The sequence below is a fragment of the Taurulus bubalis genome (genome assembly GCF_910589615.1).
Source record: "Taurulus bubalis genome assembly, chromosome: 11".
NCBI classification, from domain to species: Eukaryota; Metazoa; Chordata; class Actinopteri; order Perciformes; family Cottidae; genus Taurulus; species Taurulus bubalis.
In genome coordinates, this window is record NC_136599.1 from 19,527,097 (window position 1) to 19,547,662 (window position 20,566).

The following is a 20,566-nucleotide window of genomic DNA, read 5'->3' on the forward strand; positions in this document are numbered from 1 at the left end:
GAGGTCAAAAATGGCACAAATTGTGGAACAATTACATTTATTGCATGGGAATGTGTGAGAAGTGTATGCACAACGGGAAAGGCGTTAATGTCTTTCTTTCAAAACAAAAAGAGGCTGTGATTGTTCTGCTGGCCATCTTAACGCCATAACTATCACCCATCAGGTTGATACACTGAGAGGACCTAACTGTCCCGTAAAAGCAGCAGTCATGTAGGTTCAACATTCACTTGCATCTGGGTTGATTTCCTGAGAAACAAGGAAACAATTCATATTTCTTGAAACGCTATTGCACCCTTTATATCCAGTGAGATGTCATATGAAAGCATTGAGGGAGTACAACACAGATTTTGCATGGCACTCCGATAACAGTTTAAAAGTCAAATCAAAATCAATGCAGCAGAACCACGGATTATTCTTCCTTGACCTGATAGCCATCACCCACAATGCCACTTTCATCTGACCTCAGTCGCAAACCTTCAGTCGCAAACAGACCCTGACTGAAGTGACATCCTTTGAAACTCTAAAAAAGGTTTTAAATATATATTTTTTTATCTCATTACGTCTCCAGATGAACTTGGTAGCGAGACCACGTGTACCTCCAGAAGCCTCGGCAGGGTGCTGAGGCAGCGCAGGACGGCGTGATGGACCGACGGGAAGAGACGGGAGGTGGACAGGCTGTCTGTTTTACAGCCCCGAGTCTGGAGCTGAGATGAAACTCTCTCTGTTGACATACAGGGGGCATAAAGATCTCACACTTAATGCTTTGATTTAAAGTTTTGAGTATTTGCTTCCTGCACGCCGCAGACTGGTTACATTCGACTTGTCTGATCGCACATGTTTGGTGTGACATACAAAAAAAAACAGTTACTGTAGAAGTTCAGAAAGAAATAAACTAAGCAGAGCTACAGTATGGGAGGCGTGGTGGGAAGCGGACAGGGACAGCCCAACCTTAGACAAAGCGTGAGTGTGTGTGTGTGTGTGTGTGTGTGTGTGTGTGTGTGTGTGTGTGTGTGTGTGTGTGTGTGTGTGTGAGTGAGTGAGGGAGTGAATGAATGTGTGAGAGAGACATAGATGAGTCACGCTATCGGAGATTTTATATATGAGTATGAAACATGAAGCTGACCTGGGCACGCTGCCAGAAACACGCCGATACCTTGGACTTCCAAGTCGCCTGCAACCTACACATACACACACACACACACACACACACACACACACACACACACACACACACACACACACACACAAATTTACTTTTATCTATCAGTACGACTATCTATGAGTCAAAAGCTGAGAGTTGTGTGTGTGCAACCAAGAGGGCGTGTCTTATAATTTCATTATCTAACCTGCAATTACCGGACATCTAGTCTGGCCTTAAATAATACATATGAATGTCTTTGATCAGCAGAAAAGGAGTCAGTGTGGAATCAGCCAACCACCACGGCCGGTTTAATGGCTATAGGGAAAAGTGCAGACTGGGTAGGTTTAGATCTAGGTTTAGATCTGGCAGAGGAAAACTGATATCCACTCAAACCAACCCAAACTAATGCTCCCATCAGATCAAAATGCAAAATTTGATAATAATAATAATAATCTAGTGTGCTTCATTGTTTTGTTTTTCAAGCTCTATACTGTATACATTAAGGCGTATTATATTCAATATTACCGAACAATATGTACAATTAGAACTTCTGTATCTGCACATGTACTTAATCTAGCAATACTAACTACCACATAAAACCGTATCATTAACATCTGCATTACTATATTTGTGTGTAAAATAATACATTATCATCGGTATCTGTTGCCTTTTTCTGTATTTTTCATTTTCCGTGTACGTTTAGTGAAAACGTGAAATACAGAAAAAGTGTTTATTATTTACTATTATTTATATATTTTTCACTAGCAGAAAGGGCTTCTACAGAAGAAGAATGAAAATAATAATTGTTTTGGCGTTTTGCTCAAATGAAACTGAATGTGAGTTGAAAGATTTCACTCCAGTTATCTTTTCTCACCTTGCAAAGTGCCAACATGGCCACCGAGTCCATGAAGGTGACTGAGCTGAGCTCCAGAACCAAGCAATGGGTGTGTCTCCATGTCCGGCCTGAGGAAGAGGAGGAGGGGGAGGAGGAGGAGGAGGAAGAAGAAGAAAAAGGGGTGTGGACTCCAGCTGGGTTCTCCTTCTGACCACGACTCACTGTCTGGATGTGGTGAAGAAAAGTTACACATGGAAAGTTTATATTGATTGACTTCATTGTTGAAGGAAGGCGCCCGACGCGTGGAGAAGACGAACCGTGGAACTGATGCTCAACTAAGGTTAATTCATTCTGCTAATTACAACTATAACGCCAGACGTCAATCTTGAACTCTGTCACTCATAATCAGCTTTTATTTCATTGATGCTAAGGCTCTCTTCTTTCTCCCCCTCTTCCCATCCTGTGTGTGTGTGTGTGTGTGTGTGTGTGTGTGTGTGTGTGTGTGTGTTGGCACCTGTCTGATTTGTGTGAAGACCAGTTCCGAGTTGGCAAAGTAAATAGGACTGGAATAGGAGAGTATGGTCACCCCGGGAACTGGCTTTGCCTGTTAGGGGGGCACACACACACACACACACACACACACACACACACACACACACACACACACACACACACACACACACACACACACACACACACACACATATATATGAAGTCAATGCATTAGAAGCTCCATTTTCTAACTTGGAATAATAGTGACACCCTGGACAGAAGGGCAGGTCTTACAACAGCAGTTGCTTTTTCAGGACTTGACGTTAATTAGCGCCAACACATTTGGCAAAAAAAAACAAAAACAAACACTACACCAGTTTCATGAATATCTAGTTCGGAGATACAACAGATCTTCTGTCTACGTCAACGTGTCTGGCTCTAAAGTGTGAGATCAAACACAATAAAAAAGAAAGAAAGAGCATCCACAGAATGAATTCATGAGGGGGGACTTCTACAAAGAAAGTCACTGCGCACACCATCACTAATGCGTGACAGCTACTTGACAAAGTACACAGAGGGAAGTGGTGCGGCAGCCAGCAGTGTAACAGATTGAGGGAAGAATCAAGCGGCAGGAACAGAGAGCGAGAAGTTGACAGGAATTCGCTGACGCGCTCGCAGCACAAACAGATTGCCTTTGGAGACACTTTGGTGTTTTGATGTGTGGCAGATGGTGGTTTTCAGCCAGGGATGTATTTTTAGTGTGTTTTGGCTGCGTGACAGTTATGCCGTCCGTAGCTGTTCGTTAAGTTGATAAAAGACTGACCTTCAGTGAAGAATTTGGTGTGTTATTTGTTTACACCTCGGGGGACATCGCCGTTTAATCGGCCTGCTCCATAAATACCGACTCAAATCATTTGCAAACCTATTTTTAACATAAACTTTAGGTTAAACTTTGTGCCTTTCCATTTATTCAGATTGACGTTGATCTACATCTTGCACATTAGTGCCCATCAAACGCTCGCTGTGTGGATGTGCATTTGCATTGCACATGCTGTGAGCCATTTGATATTTCAAATGGCTCACAGCATGTGCAATGCAAATTGTGTTGTAGCGAGACAGACTGTGGAGAATTCATTTATGGACCGTGTTTCCCACTGATGGCAATTTAGATATGCTAGTCCACAGCCTGCAATCAGCTAAGATCATAGGGGTCATGTAAGGTTAGTGTGATTCATCTTCCCATCTGGAAAGCACCACGAGTAAGGTCTTGGCAAACTGAGGCTGTATAATGACCTGCTGCCCAATAATGGATGAACACAATATTAAATTCACACAGTGAAACATCATGTTGTTGTTAATTTAGACACACCGACATCTGTCTTTTTTTAAAAACTTTTTTGCTACATGACTTTTCTTTAGGGTCAAAAGTGGATGCCCTTAATCAACAATAACTTATATTATGAAGAGAAAAAAAGCCACCTGCTAGTACTATGACATAAGGTATGGGACAAGTTTGATAAAAGGTTTCTGTGACTCGGCTGCAGAGAAAGGGTGGAGGAAGGAAACCAACAAACTGCGTTTGTCTAAGGATTTGTATCCGTCTACGACAGATGAATTCTATTAGAGAATTGGATGTTTGGGATTTGTGACTCATCATGACTACAAAAGTTTGAAAAAGCTAACAAATTAATAGGAGTACTACAAAAAATATTGAAAAATCTAAAATACACTTCTTTGCTTTCTTGTTGAGAGGTGAGGATCAATAATACCACTCTTGTATCTGTACGGTAAATATGAGCTAAGTGGAGAGCATTAAGCTGCAGTTCCTCTCATGACCACTAGATTCTGGCTTCAAGGTCAGTACAAATGGCACCAGAGCTACAGAGTGTTAAAGGATGTGTACTCCTTGATTAAAAGGTGTGTTTTCAGCTCAGCTCCATATACTTCTACCTCAGTGCCCACATGTGGATTTTTAAACTCCAAATGTGTTAAAATGTGTTAAGGCTGGTGGAGAACAACAGAAACTCCAAATAATACTTTGAGTAAAACTAGTCAGACAGTCAGAGGAGAGTTGTGATATTGAACGAGTGAGTTACTGCTTGTAATTGATTTGTCTGGTCTCGTGGCTACAAACAGCTGCTGCCAGATGATTAATGTCATCTTCTGAATGTTTACAACAGTTTTGAAAGCATTTAAAAAAGCTCTAAAACCAAGTATTCACCTGAACTATGACACAGAGAAGTACTGGCACAAGTCAGGCAGAAACATGGTGCGAATACGGACGTGGAAGTCAAAGTGTTGTTTTGTTTAGCGTTGCTGTTACTGCGGGGTTTAACATCACTAAGTTTACCTTGAACAACACCAAACTTTAACCAAACTGTTTTTTCAAGCAAGTTTTTTGAAAGCGTATTCTCGTGAGACCTGTGAGACAGATTGAGTTTACCTCGGTGTAGAGTCTCACATCTCTGTAACAGTCTGTACCAAGAATACGACCCAAAACAACAGTGGAGGAGCTGGAAGAGGAGGACAAGATGAAAGTAATAGACAGGGGAATATTAATGAGAGTGCACAAGTGAGACAAGTGAGCGGATGGAAGGAAATGCAACACTTTCAGATGAAATATATATACACACACTCACACACACTATTCTCATTCTTTGTTCATTCCCCACTTCCTACCCTCTACGACAAGCGCCCATCTACACCCATCTTAAAACTCAGCCTTCATTTGGATCTCAACCTGTAAAGTTTTGTGACTATCCGACAGACAAGCTTAAAAACACCTGCCAAAACTGCTTCTGGGGTTGTTCCCTCCACAGTAGGTGTCTCCTGGGACCACATGTTGCCACGCTGGTGAAAACACTTGTTCTCCCTGATATTCTCTTAGTAAATGTACAGTATCATCATGATTAAACAGGAACATTTGACTGATGTAAAATGGCCCATGCAGCGCCTGTAAAATGATATTAACTGACTGTTGCGTCCTGTAGACGAGTGTGAGGAGAGAGAAGATGACCGCCGCAGCCAGACCCACGTCCAGGTTAAAGACCAGCATGGAAAGCAGCGAGACTACCCACACCAGCTGAAGGAGAGGAGGGGGAGAGAGGACCAGGATCAGATCTGTGACCATGGGTCTCTAAGCTATGAGCTTGAAAAATGTATGTGTGTGTGTGTGTGTGTGTGTGTGTGTGTGTGTGTGTAGCCCACCAGGTCTAATCTGTCAGACTTCCAGAGCACACACACATCTTTGAACTGAGCCATTAACCCTTGCAGGTTCACCACGATGATCACTGCCAACACCGCCTGGAACACAGCAGGGCGTTACTGAACGAAGACGAGTGAATCATACCGCCAGTGAGTCTCATCCAGATGGAGCATGACTTGACATTTCTTAAAACATCTTCCCTGATATTCTCTGTTATTACATTATCATTCTGTGCTGGTTCATGGTAAGCCAAGAGAACTGTCTGGACTTCTGGTCTCACTTGCTCAACAACATATATGATAAACATAAATAACGTGTGTTATCTCGTATGAGTTTTACCTTTGGCAGCTGTTCAAAGAGAGGGCCGATCTTCAACAGGATGGTTAGGATCAACAGAGCGGATATCAATCCGGCCATCTAGCACATGAGATAAACACAACAGAAGTACAGTAAGTAAAGGAAAGCAGTCAATGGACACATTTAAGTAAGTTATGTAATGCACTCTATAAAAAAAGACGAGCTAATGTTGCTTCCCTACACAGTCTTTGACACAGAGCAAAGACAAAGGTGGGTTTGGGTGTTTGATGTCTTTTGTAATAGATTACAATACCTGTGATTTGACACCAATGCTCTCCTGGACCATACTGCGAGAGACGGAGCAGCTGACAGCGAAGCACTGGAACATTCCTCCGATGGTGTTGCACAGACCCAGAGCCAGCAGGTCCTGAGGCCGAGACAGACAGCAGCAACTTGAAAAATGCTCACCCACAGGCTGCAGCAGCTCAGGGGTACTGGTGGAGTGTTTTAGGGGATCTGGTTGGCCTACTGGACATGTCCAATACCTCAAATAACATCTGAGGGAAACTAACAGATTCCACCATGGGACTTCCCAGTTGATAACTTACATTCAATAATGACTTAAGGACATTAAATAAGTTTTCTGAAATTGTATGTTTGAATTTGAAAGCGAGCCTTGTGCTCACTAATGCACATTTTTGGTGAATATAGGAAGTGCACAGAATATATTTATTTTAAAACAGATGCAGATGTTGGAAGATGTGTTCTTACTGTTATCTTAAATAACCTCAACTATGATAAGCTTCACTCACCTTCTCTACGCATTATCGTGATCTTTATAAGTATTATGCACATTATCCCTTTTTTTGTTGTTGCAATTTTCTAACACACAGACCCGACAACAACCCGACTCTCTCTGTGTGGCTGAAGTGTGTGACAGCTGCAATTCTCATGAATGTACCTGACTGCTGTCCACGTGGTAGCCATGTTTGTGGGCAAACACTGAGCCTATGGCTGAGATGAAACTGAAACCGACCAGAGCCACTGACAGAGCTGGAATGAATAGCTCTCTGGCCCGAGAGAGAGAGGGAAGGACCGGGGAAGACAGGCTAGAGGAGAGGAGGAGGAGAGGAGATGGTGTCAATTGAATGACTAACTCAGTCCTCAAAGAAAATCAATGAAATATACAGTAATATAAAGAATTAGGACCATCAGTTAAAGGTGAGTCACCCCATGCATTATCTTTAATTCTCTCAAAGCTATCAAGGATAACGCAATAATGCCAACTGGCATATTATGTGTGATGAGATGAGAAGTGTGAAGGATGGGGGGGTTGGAGCAAGGTCAAAGTGTCAGAAGGATGAAGGGAAACGAGACATGGTAAACTGTGTGTGGTGGAGGCTAATTAACAAACAAACAAATACATTGGTTTGCCAATATACATACATAATATTAGTAAAGACAGTATGTGCAAGAAAAAGTCAAACAAAACTTGCATCATATGTTCTTCATCATGTCAACGATCAATGATTTGTTCAAAGCTTTCAAATGAATTATTCATTTAAAAGTCTGCCATGAATACATTTACAATGAAACATCTCCGGAAGGCTCCCAGGACTTCAACAAAATAAAAACCAAGACAATAGTCTTGGGAAATGTATTTAAAAGATATCTAATTGAATGCCAAAGAAAAACAGGCAATGACACAGTTCTACTGACCCACTGGGTATGTGTCCCACCACCTGGACTGAGTGCTGTCCAACCAGATCCATCTGCACCGACAGGACGGTGCCCAGGACAATCTGGGGGAGAGAAACAATGAATGTGACATTTTCTGCACAGAATGTCCAGTTTGGAAAACAAAAATATTATACATCTAAATGTCAAATCCATCAGTGCGTATTTTGTAATCAATGCACATGGAAGTACACAAACACACACATTTTCATAATCAGATACTGTTCGTCCACTGATGCAGGTAGTTTGTCAGATCCCACGTGGTGCAGGAATGGAGATAGTGCTCTCTCATGAGGCAGCCTCTCTCTGTCCAGATCAAAGTTCTTCGATGGAAGCTCGTACAGCTGGACTATTACTAACCCCTTCTTTAAATTGTTTGAATCAACTGTGTGAGCAACTTCTCTATCAAACTGGTCACGGTTGTCTTTTACAATGCAAAGTTTGCACATGTTGGAGAGGACACGGCCCCTCACAAGGTGGTCCAGTTTTAGCTTTTGTTATGTTTGCATAGTCATTTTTTTAGAAGGTTCTTAAAGTTAACAATTGAGATTTGGTGCACTCATGCCGCAGGACGTTCATCATCCAAAGCAGGCGAACCATCAAGCAGAGCATTGACCACACATCTGAACAGTGTAAAGGGTACATTTCCTATTGATCATTTCCCAAGGCTTTGGAGTATTCACTCTGGAAAGAGGTTGCACATCAGCGTTAATCTCCTTTGCCTGGATTGAAGCCATTTTCCCATAACCGACTAAAATTCAACTCAACAGTTCATGACCTGAACCCTCATGGAAAATGTTTTAAGTTTGGCATCTTTGTGTCCCGTACCTTAACATACCATTGAACATCTCACTGTGGCACCCATTTTTGAACAAATCTGGAGAAAGCAGAGGAAATGAACCTGCTTTTGTCCCGAGGTACGTTTTGCACTCTAAAATGCAGTCCCAAAATAAATAATAATAAAACAATCTCACTAAGGTATAGATTAAAGATTGTATTGATCAATGTTGTTTTAAACTTCATGGTTTAACATGTAACCATCAGGTTATTCAAAAACACACTTTCTCACAAAGTAAAAGTTATGGAATTTCAAAACGTAACGAGTAAAAGTTATTTAAACTTCTTTTTTTAAAATAACATGCCAAAAGTTTGCACAATTATACTGATAGAGGGATCCAGTAATCTACACTGATTATGCATGCCCACATGTATATTATATGAAATAAAGCAAAACACCATCAGAATGATGATTAATCATAAGCCAGGTGGAGATATTTATTGTATGTGGGGATTTGCGGTTTTGGTGATATGAACTGATAAGTGTGAGTCATCCATCAGTTCATCACTGTGGCATCCGTCCATCTGGGTGCGTCTTATATGCTTGAGTCTACTGTGTGTGTGTGTGTGTGTGTGTGTGTGTGTGTGTGTGTGTGTGTGTGTGTGTGTGTGTGTGTGTGTGTGTGTGTGTGTGTGTGCCTCACCAGTATAAGTTCCCATGGTATGGCGACAGGGAGCTTGTCCTTAAAGCGCTCATTCAGCATTTTGCCTCCGACGAGTATCACCATGGAAACCATGGAGACTGACAGCGCTCCTGGCACAGCACTGGTCACTCCGTGCAGAACATCATTTAATGTCTGGAGGAGAACACACACACATTCAAACATTTTGTTTCAAAACTAAAACCTTTAAAAAACAGAAACAGAGCACTAGTGAAGACAGTGTGATCGTTTTAGGTGTAAATTGTCCGAGGCAGACTGGAAGTTATGGAAAACCGGCACCCACAAATAGCTGATAAGCAACCAAATCCATCTTGAAATACTGCCTGTGTCGAGGTGACAAGCTGCACCCTCGGAAGAGTTTGATGCCAACCTTGTTGCCCCCTGTAGTGCCAAGAATAAATACAAAGCTATCGCTGACTCACAGCAGCAGACCCCAGAGCTGTCAGAAAGGCACTTCTATTGCCAAGAAAACACTGTGCCAAGATAATTCATTAAATAAAAAGGTGAGGAGACACTGTTAGGGTCTGCCAGTACAGGCCCAGGATATGACCTCCAGTCTCATAAAACAACCACAAGTCATTATTATGGTGAGCTTCTGGCCTGCAGTGTGCATGAAGCTTGTAACTGTGACCCTCCTGGTAAAAAAATAAATAAAAAAAAACACCTGAGGCTAACACTCCAGTTCATGCTCCTTCCTCCATCCATTAATATTTCGTTCTGCTTATTTGGGGCCGGCAGCAGGCCTAACAGGGTATTCCAGACGTCCTTCTCCCCAGCAACGTTTTCCAGCTATTCTTGGGGAACAGTGGACCAGCTCTTTGCCCTAAAGCTGTGCCCATAAACTCAAAGTCAAACACACATTACTTTCCATTCAGCTAATATAATGACAGAAATCCTCAAGACCATGTTTCAACTTTACTGGTGAATTAAACCCAAATGAGAAAATAGACTTCAGAGGTCAGGGATCAGCCACATAACAGCACTACAGGACCTCATGTGGCCTAGAAGTTGAAGCTTTCCGTGTTTCCACTGACCCAAGCTGGAGAGAGCAGTCCAGAGTGTCTCTGTGCAGGGATTCCAGTCATCAGTGGCAGCTGCAGGACCATCAGATGCAGAGCTGCTGCTGTGGTGTAGCCTCTGATTACAGAGTCAGACAGCCAGCGACCCATACCACCTCCACGTAGCAGGTACATCAGGAGCTGAGGAGGAACTCACACACACAAACACACACACACACAAACACACACACGCACAGCTTTAGTTTTTTCAGAATGCTGCCTCTTTGATTCTGATGTGAAAAAAAAAGTATGTTTTCCATCACGGAAAATGTTCTGCAATCAAACTCCACTTTAGCTCCAGAAAACATATGGATCGATTTGAAGTGCAAGAGACCAAATCTTTGCCCACCTCCACAGAGAGGATTTAAATGTACAGCAGTGTGGGAACCCAGTGTGGACTGACAAACATAATACTAAAAAACTGAAGAGACTCAGCACTTTTTTTTCTTCTTCCAGCTTTAAAGCTTTGGGGCAAAGTGTTTATTTTAATACCTCAAGTTGACCTGTGATGAAGAGTGAGAGTTTGCACAACTGTGAAATGATAAAAAATAAACTTGATACTTTAATGGATGCCTGCAGAGAAATTCTCTTTTCTCTTGCTTGTCTACATAATGGGGCCAGAGGTCAGAGGTGAACATCAGCGATGCGCGTGAGCCTGTGCAGTCTGTTTGTCCATGTATTGTCGACCGTGAGTGTTTGTGTGCGTGTGTGTACCTGTATGAGGCCACAGAGGAAGGTGAGCTGTACAGCCACGTCCACTTTGGCCGCTTCCACATCAATCTGACTCTCTTCACCACCATCGCTGAGCAGCTCCACGTTGGCTGTCACAGACCCAATCATGACGGCCAGGATGGCAAAAGTACCTGTCACACATAAACAGACACACAATCCATTCACAGAACTACTCAACTCCCTTAAGTGTTGTGCTCAAGAGTATTATAATGACTCAAACTGTGAGAACCACATTATATTGTATTGATTAAACTCTTTTCTAGATGTGGATGCCCATCCAGAAAAATAAAGCTTGACAGTCACCGATGGAGAGGTGTCTGGAGGTGCCGAAGATGAAGTAGATGATCAGAGGATAGAGGGAGCTGTAGAGGCCAAACGCCGGAGGAACTCCCACCAACATGGCGTTGGCCATACCTGGGGAAGAAGAAGAGAGGTGGAGGTGAAAAGTGTGGCTTGAATGAGCAGATATAGTGTGTTACTCTGAAAAGCCCTGTATCATTGAGTTTGCACTCATGAAATGTTATTTTCCTATCAAGGCACATAGACACGGGCAAATAAAGGAAGTGGGAAAAGATGAATAAAAAGTAGGCTACAACACGGCAGTAGTTCATTGTTTAAATACATGATGTAAACTCAGAGATTTGCAAATTGAAGTATCATCTTTGTAGTTGGAGTAGCTTCCTTCTACCTGCAATTACAGTTGAAGTTGTTGTGCTAGCTTGTACTTGTTTAAAACCTGTGAAGGCTCCTAGTGTGATTATCATCCTCACCTTGTGGCAGCTGTATGATCCCAACACTGATTCCAGACGCCAGGTCCTTGACAGCGTTTTCTCTGATGGAGTATCGAGGCAGCCATGACAGGACAGGAATAAAACCAAGCAGCAAGCTCTTCAACCTGGGACCGGAACAACTGGAGGAGCACAGACACACACACACACGCACACACACCTACACACACACCTACACACACATACACCTACACACATACACACATACACACACCTTCAGGTCAAGGGCCTCAGACATCTGTTAGCCCTAAAAACTGTCAGAGGGCCCAAACTGACACACAGAAGGGCCAAAAACTAAACCCATCCTTTGACTTACCAACATTGTGCCTTCACCCTCTCCAAAAAGGACAGGGACTGCTTTTCTACCCGTTGGCCAAGGACGTCCAGCTGGGCCTCGTCCAGGGCAACAGCGAGATAAGGTTGCCTGGAGGGAGGAAGGCCAATTTGCTCAACGCCGTCCATCTGCAATCAATGTCAAAGATCACTTTGCTATTGTGACAATACTGTGTGTGTGTCCTAAATGTATCTCATGGCCTTTTCTTTGTGTGTAAAATGTGTGTATGAAGGTACATGACAAAGACACCCGGCGGCGGTAACTATGTAGATACAAAACAAGCCACGGCAGTGAGCGAGAGAGAGAGAGCAGCTGACCGAATCTGTATCGAAACTACAAAGAGTTGACATGTGCGCCTGTGCATGTATGAGGATAACACGCAAAAACACACACATACACACACACACACACACAGCTTCACAAACTCACACGTGAGTCAGGGAAGGTTGAGAACAGCCTTGAACTCTGCACATTACAGAGCGTTACAACCCCTTTTCTCCTCCCATTCAGTACGTCTGAATGCCTCTATTATCACAGTGCAGCTTTCAAAGACTCATGGTCTGACCGTGTGTGTGTGTGTGTGTGTGTGTGTGTGTGTGTGTGTGTGTGTGTGTGTGTGTGTGTGTGTGTGAAAGAGTGAGCGAGAGAGAAAGGGAGCAAATGAGAAAGATACATTTTTGAAAAAGCTATTCCAACTGTGAAAATGTTAAACTATTTGGGAAAAAACGACATGGGAGGACATGAAGAATAACAGGCACATGTTCATAAAAAATGTAATAAATAAAAAGCCATGCCAAACAGAATGAAAAGACTGAAAACAAATGTATTTCCACATTGTTTCGATTGTCCTTTTAATCTCACCACAATAAGCAATTGGAACAGCCACAACATCACTGTACAAAGAGAAAAGGCAGAAAAAGATCCTCAGGTCATTAAAAATAAATTAAACCTTCAACAGAAACTTTGTCAATCGGAAATTCAAGAGAGAGACGTTCACAGTATTGACTTACACACTTACAAATACAAATGTCATTGGTGCAATGATTAACCAGAACATATAACTCATTTATTTTCCCATGGAATACTCAAATGAAAGATTAGATGTATGGTTGATATACCCACTCTTACATAAATTAAGGTTGTAAAGACAATTCTAAGGAATAACCTCAAAAGAAAGTTCAAATGTAGTTTTTTTTGTAGCTTATTTCATTTTCTATACTTTCCCAACAACATACAGCACAAAAGAAATCGATCTAATCCTTTAACAAAATTGTTCAGTCTCAAAATCACTGCCAAACCAACTTAACATTTACATTTCAAAAGAAAAACATTCATCAAAACAAAGAACTACAACCCATTTCTCATCCTGACATAATCCCCAGTTATATCAGTCTCTTAAGCCAGTGTCTCTCGTCCAAATGTCCCAAAAAGGAGTTACAGATGTAGTCCCTGGTTTGTGTGTGTTTGTTATTTTGTTGGTTTGTTTGGTGTCCTGTTTTATTGTGAAGTCCTTCTCTTGTGTGTCCTCTGTGTTCCTACACTTCCTGCCCCTGTGATTGTCTGTCCGCCTTGTTCCCTGATTGTGTATTCCTTTCACCTGTGCTGCCCTCGTTGTTTTCCACTTGTGCCTCGTTACCTTCCTCTTGTATTTAAGCCCTGTTTGTTCCCTTGTTGGATTGTACTGGTTTTTCCCTGTCTGTTACCTGTTCTGTAAGTAGTCCTGTATTGTCCCTGTTGTTTGGTTGTTCCTCGGCCTGTTTTTGGAAACCTGACCTGAGTTTTGTTTTGGGAATAAATTTACTTTGAACTGTTGCTCTGGCGTTTGGGTCCTCTCCTTAAATCACAACCTGACAGCGTTTGTGGGGAATTCAGTCTCATTCAATAAGTCCTGCGGGCGTATTGAAGAGAGCAGAGAGTCAAGGCCGGGAGAAAAAGCTCACTGTTGTCTCACACTATTTTTGAAGTGAGGAAAGCAAAGACGGGTACATTTTCAAAGTTGCGGGTTAATGAGGGAGAGAAGATGATCCATCGGTTGGCAGTTGAGAGACTTTAGAGGGCAGTATGCAGCATTAGAAGCCGAGACGGCGCCACCATGCAGAGGATCCAAATATATGAAACTCCAGGTATTGAGCAGCTCCAATCAAACATCACAAGAGCCACAAGGAAAGAAAAAACAATCAAACCCGCTCACGATGTTTGCCGACAACGGTTGCCCCGGAGTTCTGATGCAATGGGTGGTGATGATGATGATGATGGGTTCTTCACTCCACTAACAGCCTGCTCCTCAGTCACGTCACTCTTCCCTGCAATGTGTATGTCTCTTCTCTTTCGCTCTCTCCCTCTCCAGGTGTCAGCAACATAGAAATAGATACCATCTAAAGGATGTGAAAACACAATTGCCGACCTTGAGCCAACGCCTGTTCACCATGCTGCTAGTACCTCAAGGCTACAGAGCAGCTTCTTTCCTCAGGCTGAGAGACTCCTTAATTCATCCTTCACCCTCATCCATGTGATGTAGTTTAGTCTTTTTTGTGTATTTTCTTATGTTGTGCAACCCTGTTGTACAAGGTACCTGAACCCTGTTCCTCGAATGAGAGTAAAACAGACATTGAATAGTTTTCTGTGGTCATTTGACTAAAAGAAAACACAATAGTTTCCTACACACATCAGTGGGACCGTAATGTGTCACACATACTAGTTTCCATTTTTACCAATAGAAATATGAGGCAATCCAATCCAGCAATCCTCAATTCCTCTCTAGCTGCAAGGCATCAGAGATCGCTGCTACAATACAGGGCATATTTATGTATTTATTAGGCAAGTAAAGTTTAAAAAGTTCAAACCCAAAAAGCAGTATTTCAAAACTTGATAGGCCTCCATACTGGTCTAACAAGATACCCAAGCATTCCCCCCAGTAAAATATAGCTTTTATCTCTCTTGCCACATCAGTCTTTTGACAATCAGATTTGACGATGGAATGCTGGCGCTTAAAATACAGTAGTCTTTAAGACTCTTCAGTAGTGTATCTGTCTCAAAAGCAGCAGAAGGTTTCTGACGCGCTCGGCCCGGCAACGAGGCGACTGGTGCAGCGGCAGCTCGAAGAAGGAAAAGGTGAAGCTCCGAGAGAAACTGAGGTTGGTGATGGGACGCAGTGGCGGGAGACGGGGAGGACGAGGCACTCGACGCTGGGGCATCAACCTCCGCCTCGCCCGCAACCCTCTCACCCCTCCACCTGCAGAGAGAGAGGGACGAAGTGAAAGGGAATTGGTCACAAAACGATGAAAAAAGGACAGGACCCATAATCAACAGGTTTATTGTTTTCATTTGGCTGATTGGACCTCATCAGGTTATAACTTTGACATTAATGTCATGTTCGGCGTCGATTGTAATTTTTCACAGAAGATAAAAGGCTCTTTCAAGATTGTGCCTGGAAAGTGGAGATCAGGCTGCAGCAGCAGGGGGCGGTGAAAAAAAGCAGTTTCCAGAAGCCTTCAAATAATATACAGGAAGTCACATAAATATCTACATCCTGTTCGAGCCAATTTGTAAACTACTTGAATTTTGTAGACCATATTTATTTATATTTGTTTGTATATATATATATATATATATATATATATATATATATATATATATATATATATATATATATATATATATATATATACATACACAATTAAATGTGTTTTTGTGTTGAAATGTGAGTGCACATGGTCTTTGTAATCCATCCTTTATTCACTTTATTCATCCTGTCTACTTTTGTAAAGCACTTTGTAATTGCTGCGACATAAATAACCTTTATTATTAATATTAATATAAACCATGCAAGATATACGTTCGTTATACAACATGAGACACCTTGCAGAGGTGTTTGTTGTCAAAACTAATCATCCTTTTGATCAGGGGACAGCCAGGCATTTCCAATCATGTCCTGGATCTTTCTCCACTCTTGCAGTGGGTGGAGAGCGACTGCGGCCCTTGCCTCTAAAAACTGCAGCGGCCTCCATGTCATGAGTTTATCATTAGCGATGAGTGCATGACGCCAGAGCCAGTCAGGATCAAGCCCTCAGGGCGCTTGGCATGCTTTGAAAAAAGTTTTACAAAGTGGCCAAAAGGTGGGCCGGTCACATGATGCCATGGGGCCCAAACAGGCTTTTTCATATCGACTTACATTGGAAAAGAGATGTCTGTTTTCAAGGGATTATTTCTTTCGAGGCAGATCAACTTCCAAAAAAGGAACACTTGAATAGCCCTCGTCTAAATCATTAAGTCCTAAAAAAGATGCACTACGAACCGAATGCAGATTTATTTTCCTCTGTTCATGCAAATGAGACTGAGACCGGGCCAAAACAAACTGTCATAGGAATGAAGGGGGCACCACCTCCAACGTTGCATCCAACAGGACACTGAAGCACAAGCAGCTAAATGGAATTCAGCCACCATTAATTATTTAATTAATACCTGTTCCTTCAACTATCTTCAGTGAAACAAATTCTGCTAAATTAGCTTGTGCTAATGTCATCGTAGCTAATGTTTGTCTGGGAAAGTTAGCACATTGTTAGCTGACATTAGAGCATTACATTCACCATTAATAATGAAAACTAAACAATTTAGAGCCAATGTTACCGCTCTAAAATGACTTAGCTGTAACTAATGGTTCGCTAGGTTATGATTGTTAGCTAGGGATAATGGTTAACGTTAGCTTGAGTGCAGCTCGTGTAATGGACAAAATGCCTTTAGTGTTATTTCAGAGGCAGTACATTACATGGTTTTGATAGTTTGGATTATCTTTGTACCTGAACGACTTCCTTCCAAACTAATTGTTCCAGACAAACCTGCACTGTCATGGGGGACGGCACCAGGTGGAGATGGAGTCTCGGAGTTAAAACTTGAACTTGAAACTTCCTCATCGTCGTTCAGTCTTCCATGATAAGGAGTGGACGGCGGGGGCTGAGGAGCAGGAGGAGGTGTAGGTGGAAGTGGAGGGGCTCGTGGAGGGGGAGGCGGGGGGATTGAGGCAAAGGAGGATTCAGAGAGAGCCAAGCCTCCCCAAGGTGTCATGGTGCTGTCTGAGACGAGGATGGAGGAAGGCCCCGGGTGAGGGTGAGCGGTGGACGAGACGGCGGATGACGATGTCTGGTGCTGGCGGCGTTTTCGTTGACTGACCTGATGGGGGCGCGGGAGAGCCGGGGAGGAGAGCGACGGCTTGGCTGTGGAGAGAAGGGGGGGATTATTAGATTAGATATTCCTTTATTAGTCCTGCAGTGGGGAAATGATGTGACAAAATATAAAAAGATACAAAGTAGATTAACTAAAGTGGCCCGGCTTAAAACCCCTTTGAGTGGTTCACTTTTGATAAGCAGCTTTGTTGATTAGTTAAATCTCAATATCTGAATGATAATTCAATAACTTTAGCTGTCTGACTATAGCGGTGAGGCACCACAGGATCTCACTATCGGCAATCAACACCCACAGAACACGAGAGATCGGACTCTCTTTACTCCACGTAGGTTTATTTTCATCAAGCCAACCGAGTTGTCCCAGGAACAACTAACGACACAATAGACATACACATCCCTTTATACCTTCGCGTTGGTCTGGGTGACCTAACTGACCCTGGAAACCCCGGGTAATTCATTTAATTGATTAATCACATTTGCCTGCTGTCTTCCTTTGATTCCTGCCGCAGGTCATTGTGAACTGTGTGAGTCCTTTACCCGCTAGAAATCCCACACATCTGCTCCTGGCCCTCTACCTATTTCTTCGTCCCCTCTAAAATTAGATTAAAACACAGATACATTTTCCTCCCACAGCATGTATTTGGCCAATATATTGCAGCTAGGAGAGCTTCTCTGTTGGAAATTTACCTTATAATTATGTTTGTGTTCATGTAATATAAAAAATAAAAAAAACAGCAGCATCAGTTTGGGAAAATATATGAATATGAATGTTATTTCTATAAAATAAACAGATCGCTTAACCAGAAAATGATATACTGGCCCCAGAGGTTTTCGTGTAATTCAAGAAACTGCTGCACAGGCAATCCCTTTCTGTAAAAAGGGTGCAATATTAAAAGGCCAGCAACAGCAAATAAGAGAAGAATAAACTACTATAATATTAAAATATTTAGGATTTTTGCCTGCTGGTCCATTATGGTTGCATAATACCATATTATACATAATACAAATTAATAATCATTAAGATAATTAGGAATTATATATATTTAAAAACCCTCAGTAAATGATGGTTTCAAAAGTAATTTGTTTTATGTAACATTACCTGTATTTGGATTGACACCCGATAGTAGTATCACAAAAGACAATTTGCACTTTGGGATATGACCTGAACAATTAAACTCAAATCAACAAAGACATCAGGTGAGATATTATCATTATAATATAATACGTAGCCCCAAATTATACTTCTGCATAATCAGCTGCACAATATCCTTAATGGAGAGTTCAGTGCTTCTTGACTGGATCACCTGTTGTTTTGCTTCCAGAGGAGCCAATGAGAGGGAGCCGGTCACGTGACATCACCAGTCCGGGAGCCTGAGCAGAAATAAGAATGACTAGTTCACATGCACACACTTGTAGAAAACATGTTTACAGTCGTTCCTCAGAGGAGCAGTTCATACACACTGCAAAACAAACATGCAGTCATTTTGAATGATGTCAGCGTGGCTCTACGTATGGTAATGTGGTAAGTAAACGACACGTTAGTTTGCCACAGAACTTCTTGCAATAATCCAAATTTCTCCAATTGGCTTTTTGTTCGAGGGAACCAGTGCGATGCTAACTTCCGAGTTGGCCTGCAGAACACGTCCTCCCGCACCACTTTATATCTCAACAGCCACTAGATAGCTTAACACGAACAAAACCTACAGATATATTTGCACTAGCTGTAAACTCTGAGCCTTGTTTCTTTATTCTCCAATTTAAGAAAGTCCTTTTCCAAAACGCCTCACCTTAATCACTTGTTCCTTGAAGTATCCACAGAATATTGAAACTGTGACCCTACTAAGAGATAGATACCCTGATAAAACAAAGGTATAGGACTGTGAAAACACAACCACTTGGCAGAGGTCACAATGAATGTTGGATGTTTGTAAAACTGTAAGGAAACAACTCTCTGTGTGAAATTTGAATAATATGTGCAAAGGTTAAAGCACCCGGAGAGCAAATACTCAGGCATGTGTATATGTGCGCTTTAGAGTCTCATAAATCTTGAATAAAGTCAGTCAGATTGGTGTCAAATGCAACATTTAGACCTTCTGTGAGTATGAGTGACAGTTTGAAATGGGGCGAAGGAAACGTAAATGCTCTGTCCTTGCACCAAAAGTGCTGAGAAAGATGAGAAAAACAAATCTTCTTGACACCGAGTTCATAAAAAGCGAACATTCGAGCATGAGTCAAAAGACAGGAAATAAATACAGCGAATGTCCCATCGTCAGGAGTAGTGATGAAAGCTGAGAGAGAGAGAGAGAGAGAGAGTGTGTGTGTGTGTGTGTGTGTGTGTGTGTGTGTGTGTGTGTGTACCTCTTTGATGGTTTTAAACTGTCGGCCCTCCCGTACTTTGACAGACAGACACTTATTCCTCGTCCTCCTGGGTCAAGCAAAGCGTGCCTCACAGACACAACACTCGCACGCGAGGCATGCAGGGACAATTACCCGGCCAGCCCTTCATCGGCACAGACGCTGATGACTTCCCAAGCTGGCCTCCATAACTCACTTCTTCTCTCTGTGCGTGTATTGTTTGAAGACTGAAGATGACTAATTTAAAACACAAACTCCCCTTGAAACCCAGAATGCATCCCAGACCCGCACCCTGTCTCCTGTCTGTCTTCCTCCCCGTGTCTCACCTTACACTCCCTCACCCATCAATCAGTCCTCTGCTTCGTTTCTGCCCCGTCTCCTCTCTGCTCGTCTGTCTTCAACCTGCTTTCTCTTCCCTGTGACCCAACAAACATCGGCAGTAATGCTCAGTGCAAGCTGGAGCCTTCTCCATTTCTCCCCCCCTCCCACACACACACTCTTCTCCCTCCTCGCCGCCCTCACCTTTACTGTGTCACTGGTGCTGTCACTCTCCCTCCACTCTTTTCTCTTCACCTCTAAGTGATAGTTACACACTTTGGCGCTTGCTTTCTCTCTTCTTTTATTTCAGGGGTAATGACCAAGTGTACTTTCAACCCCTATTCCCTTTTTTTCCCCCCATATTTCCTCCTCCACTCTTTCTCCCCCTTCAATGTTCATTTTCAGGGTGACGTTAGCCGTTCTTTCCCTCTTTCTCTCCGTTGTGAGTGGCAGGAGGTGAGATGGGTGCTTGACAAAAGGCAATGTGAGATGAGGCTAAAATATTAAAATATTCATGGATGCCTTCATGGGCTCTGACCCCCACCTAGCCCTCCACACACACACACACACACACACACACACACACACACACACA

General features: G+C 42.6%; 1 protein-coding gene across 1 annotated transcript; it reads right to left on the reverse strand.

Annotated features, from left to right (window-relative positions):
* Positions 1-216: 216 nt before the first annotated feature.
* Positions 217-12,246, reverse strand: slc26a6.1 (solute carrier family 26 member 6, tandem duplicate 1; the record flags this gene model as incomplete). Its single annotated transcript, XM_079225851.1, has 18 exons — positions 217-246; positions 597-721; positions 1,124-1,178; positions 2,016-2,201; positions 2,491-2,580; positions 4,912-4,981; positions 5,444-5,550; positions 5,676-5,771; positions 6,013-6,090; positions 6,284-6,397; positions 6,932-7,079; positions 7,690-7,772; positions 9,189-9,341; positions 10,241-10,405; positions 10,979-11,127; positions 11,300-11,410; positions 11,767-11,906; positions 12,101-12,246. The coding sequence occupies 18 exons, from the start codon at positions 12,244-12,246 to the stop codon at positions 217-219; spliced, it is 2,046 nt and encodes a 681-aa protein (XP_079081977.1).
* Positions 12,247-20,566: the final 8,320 nt, after the last annotated feature.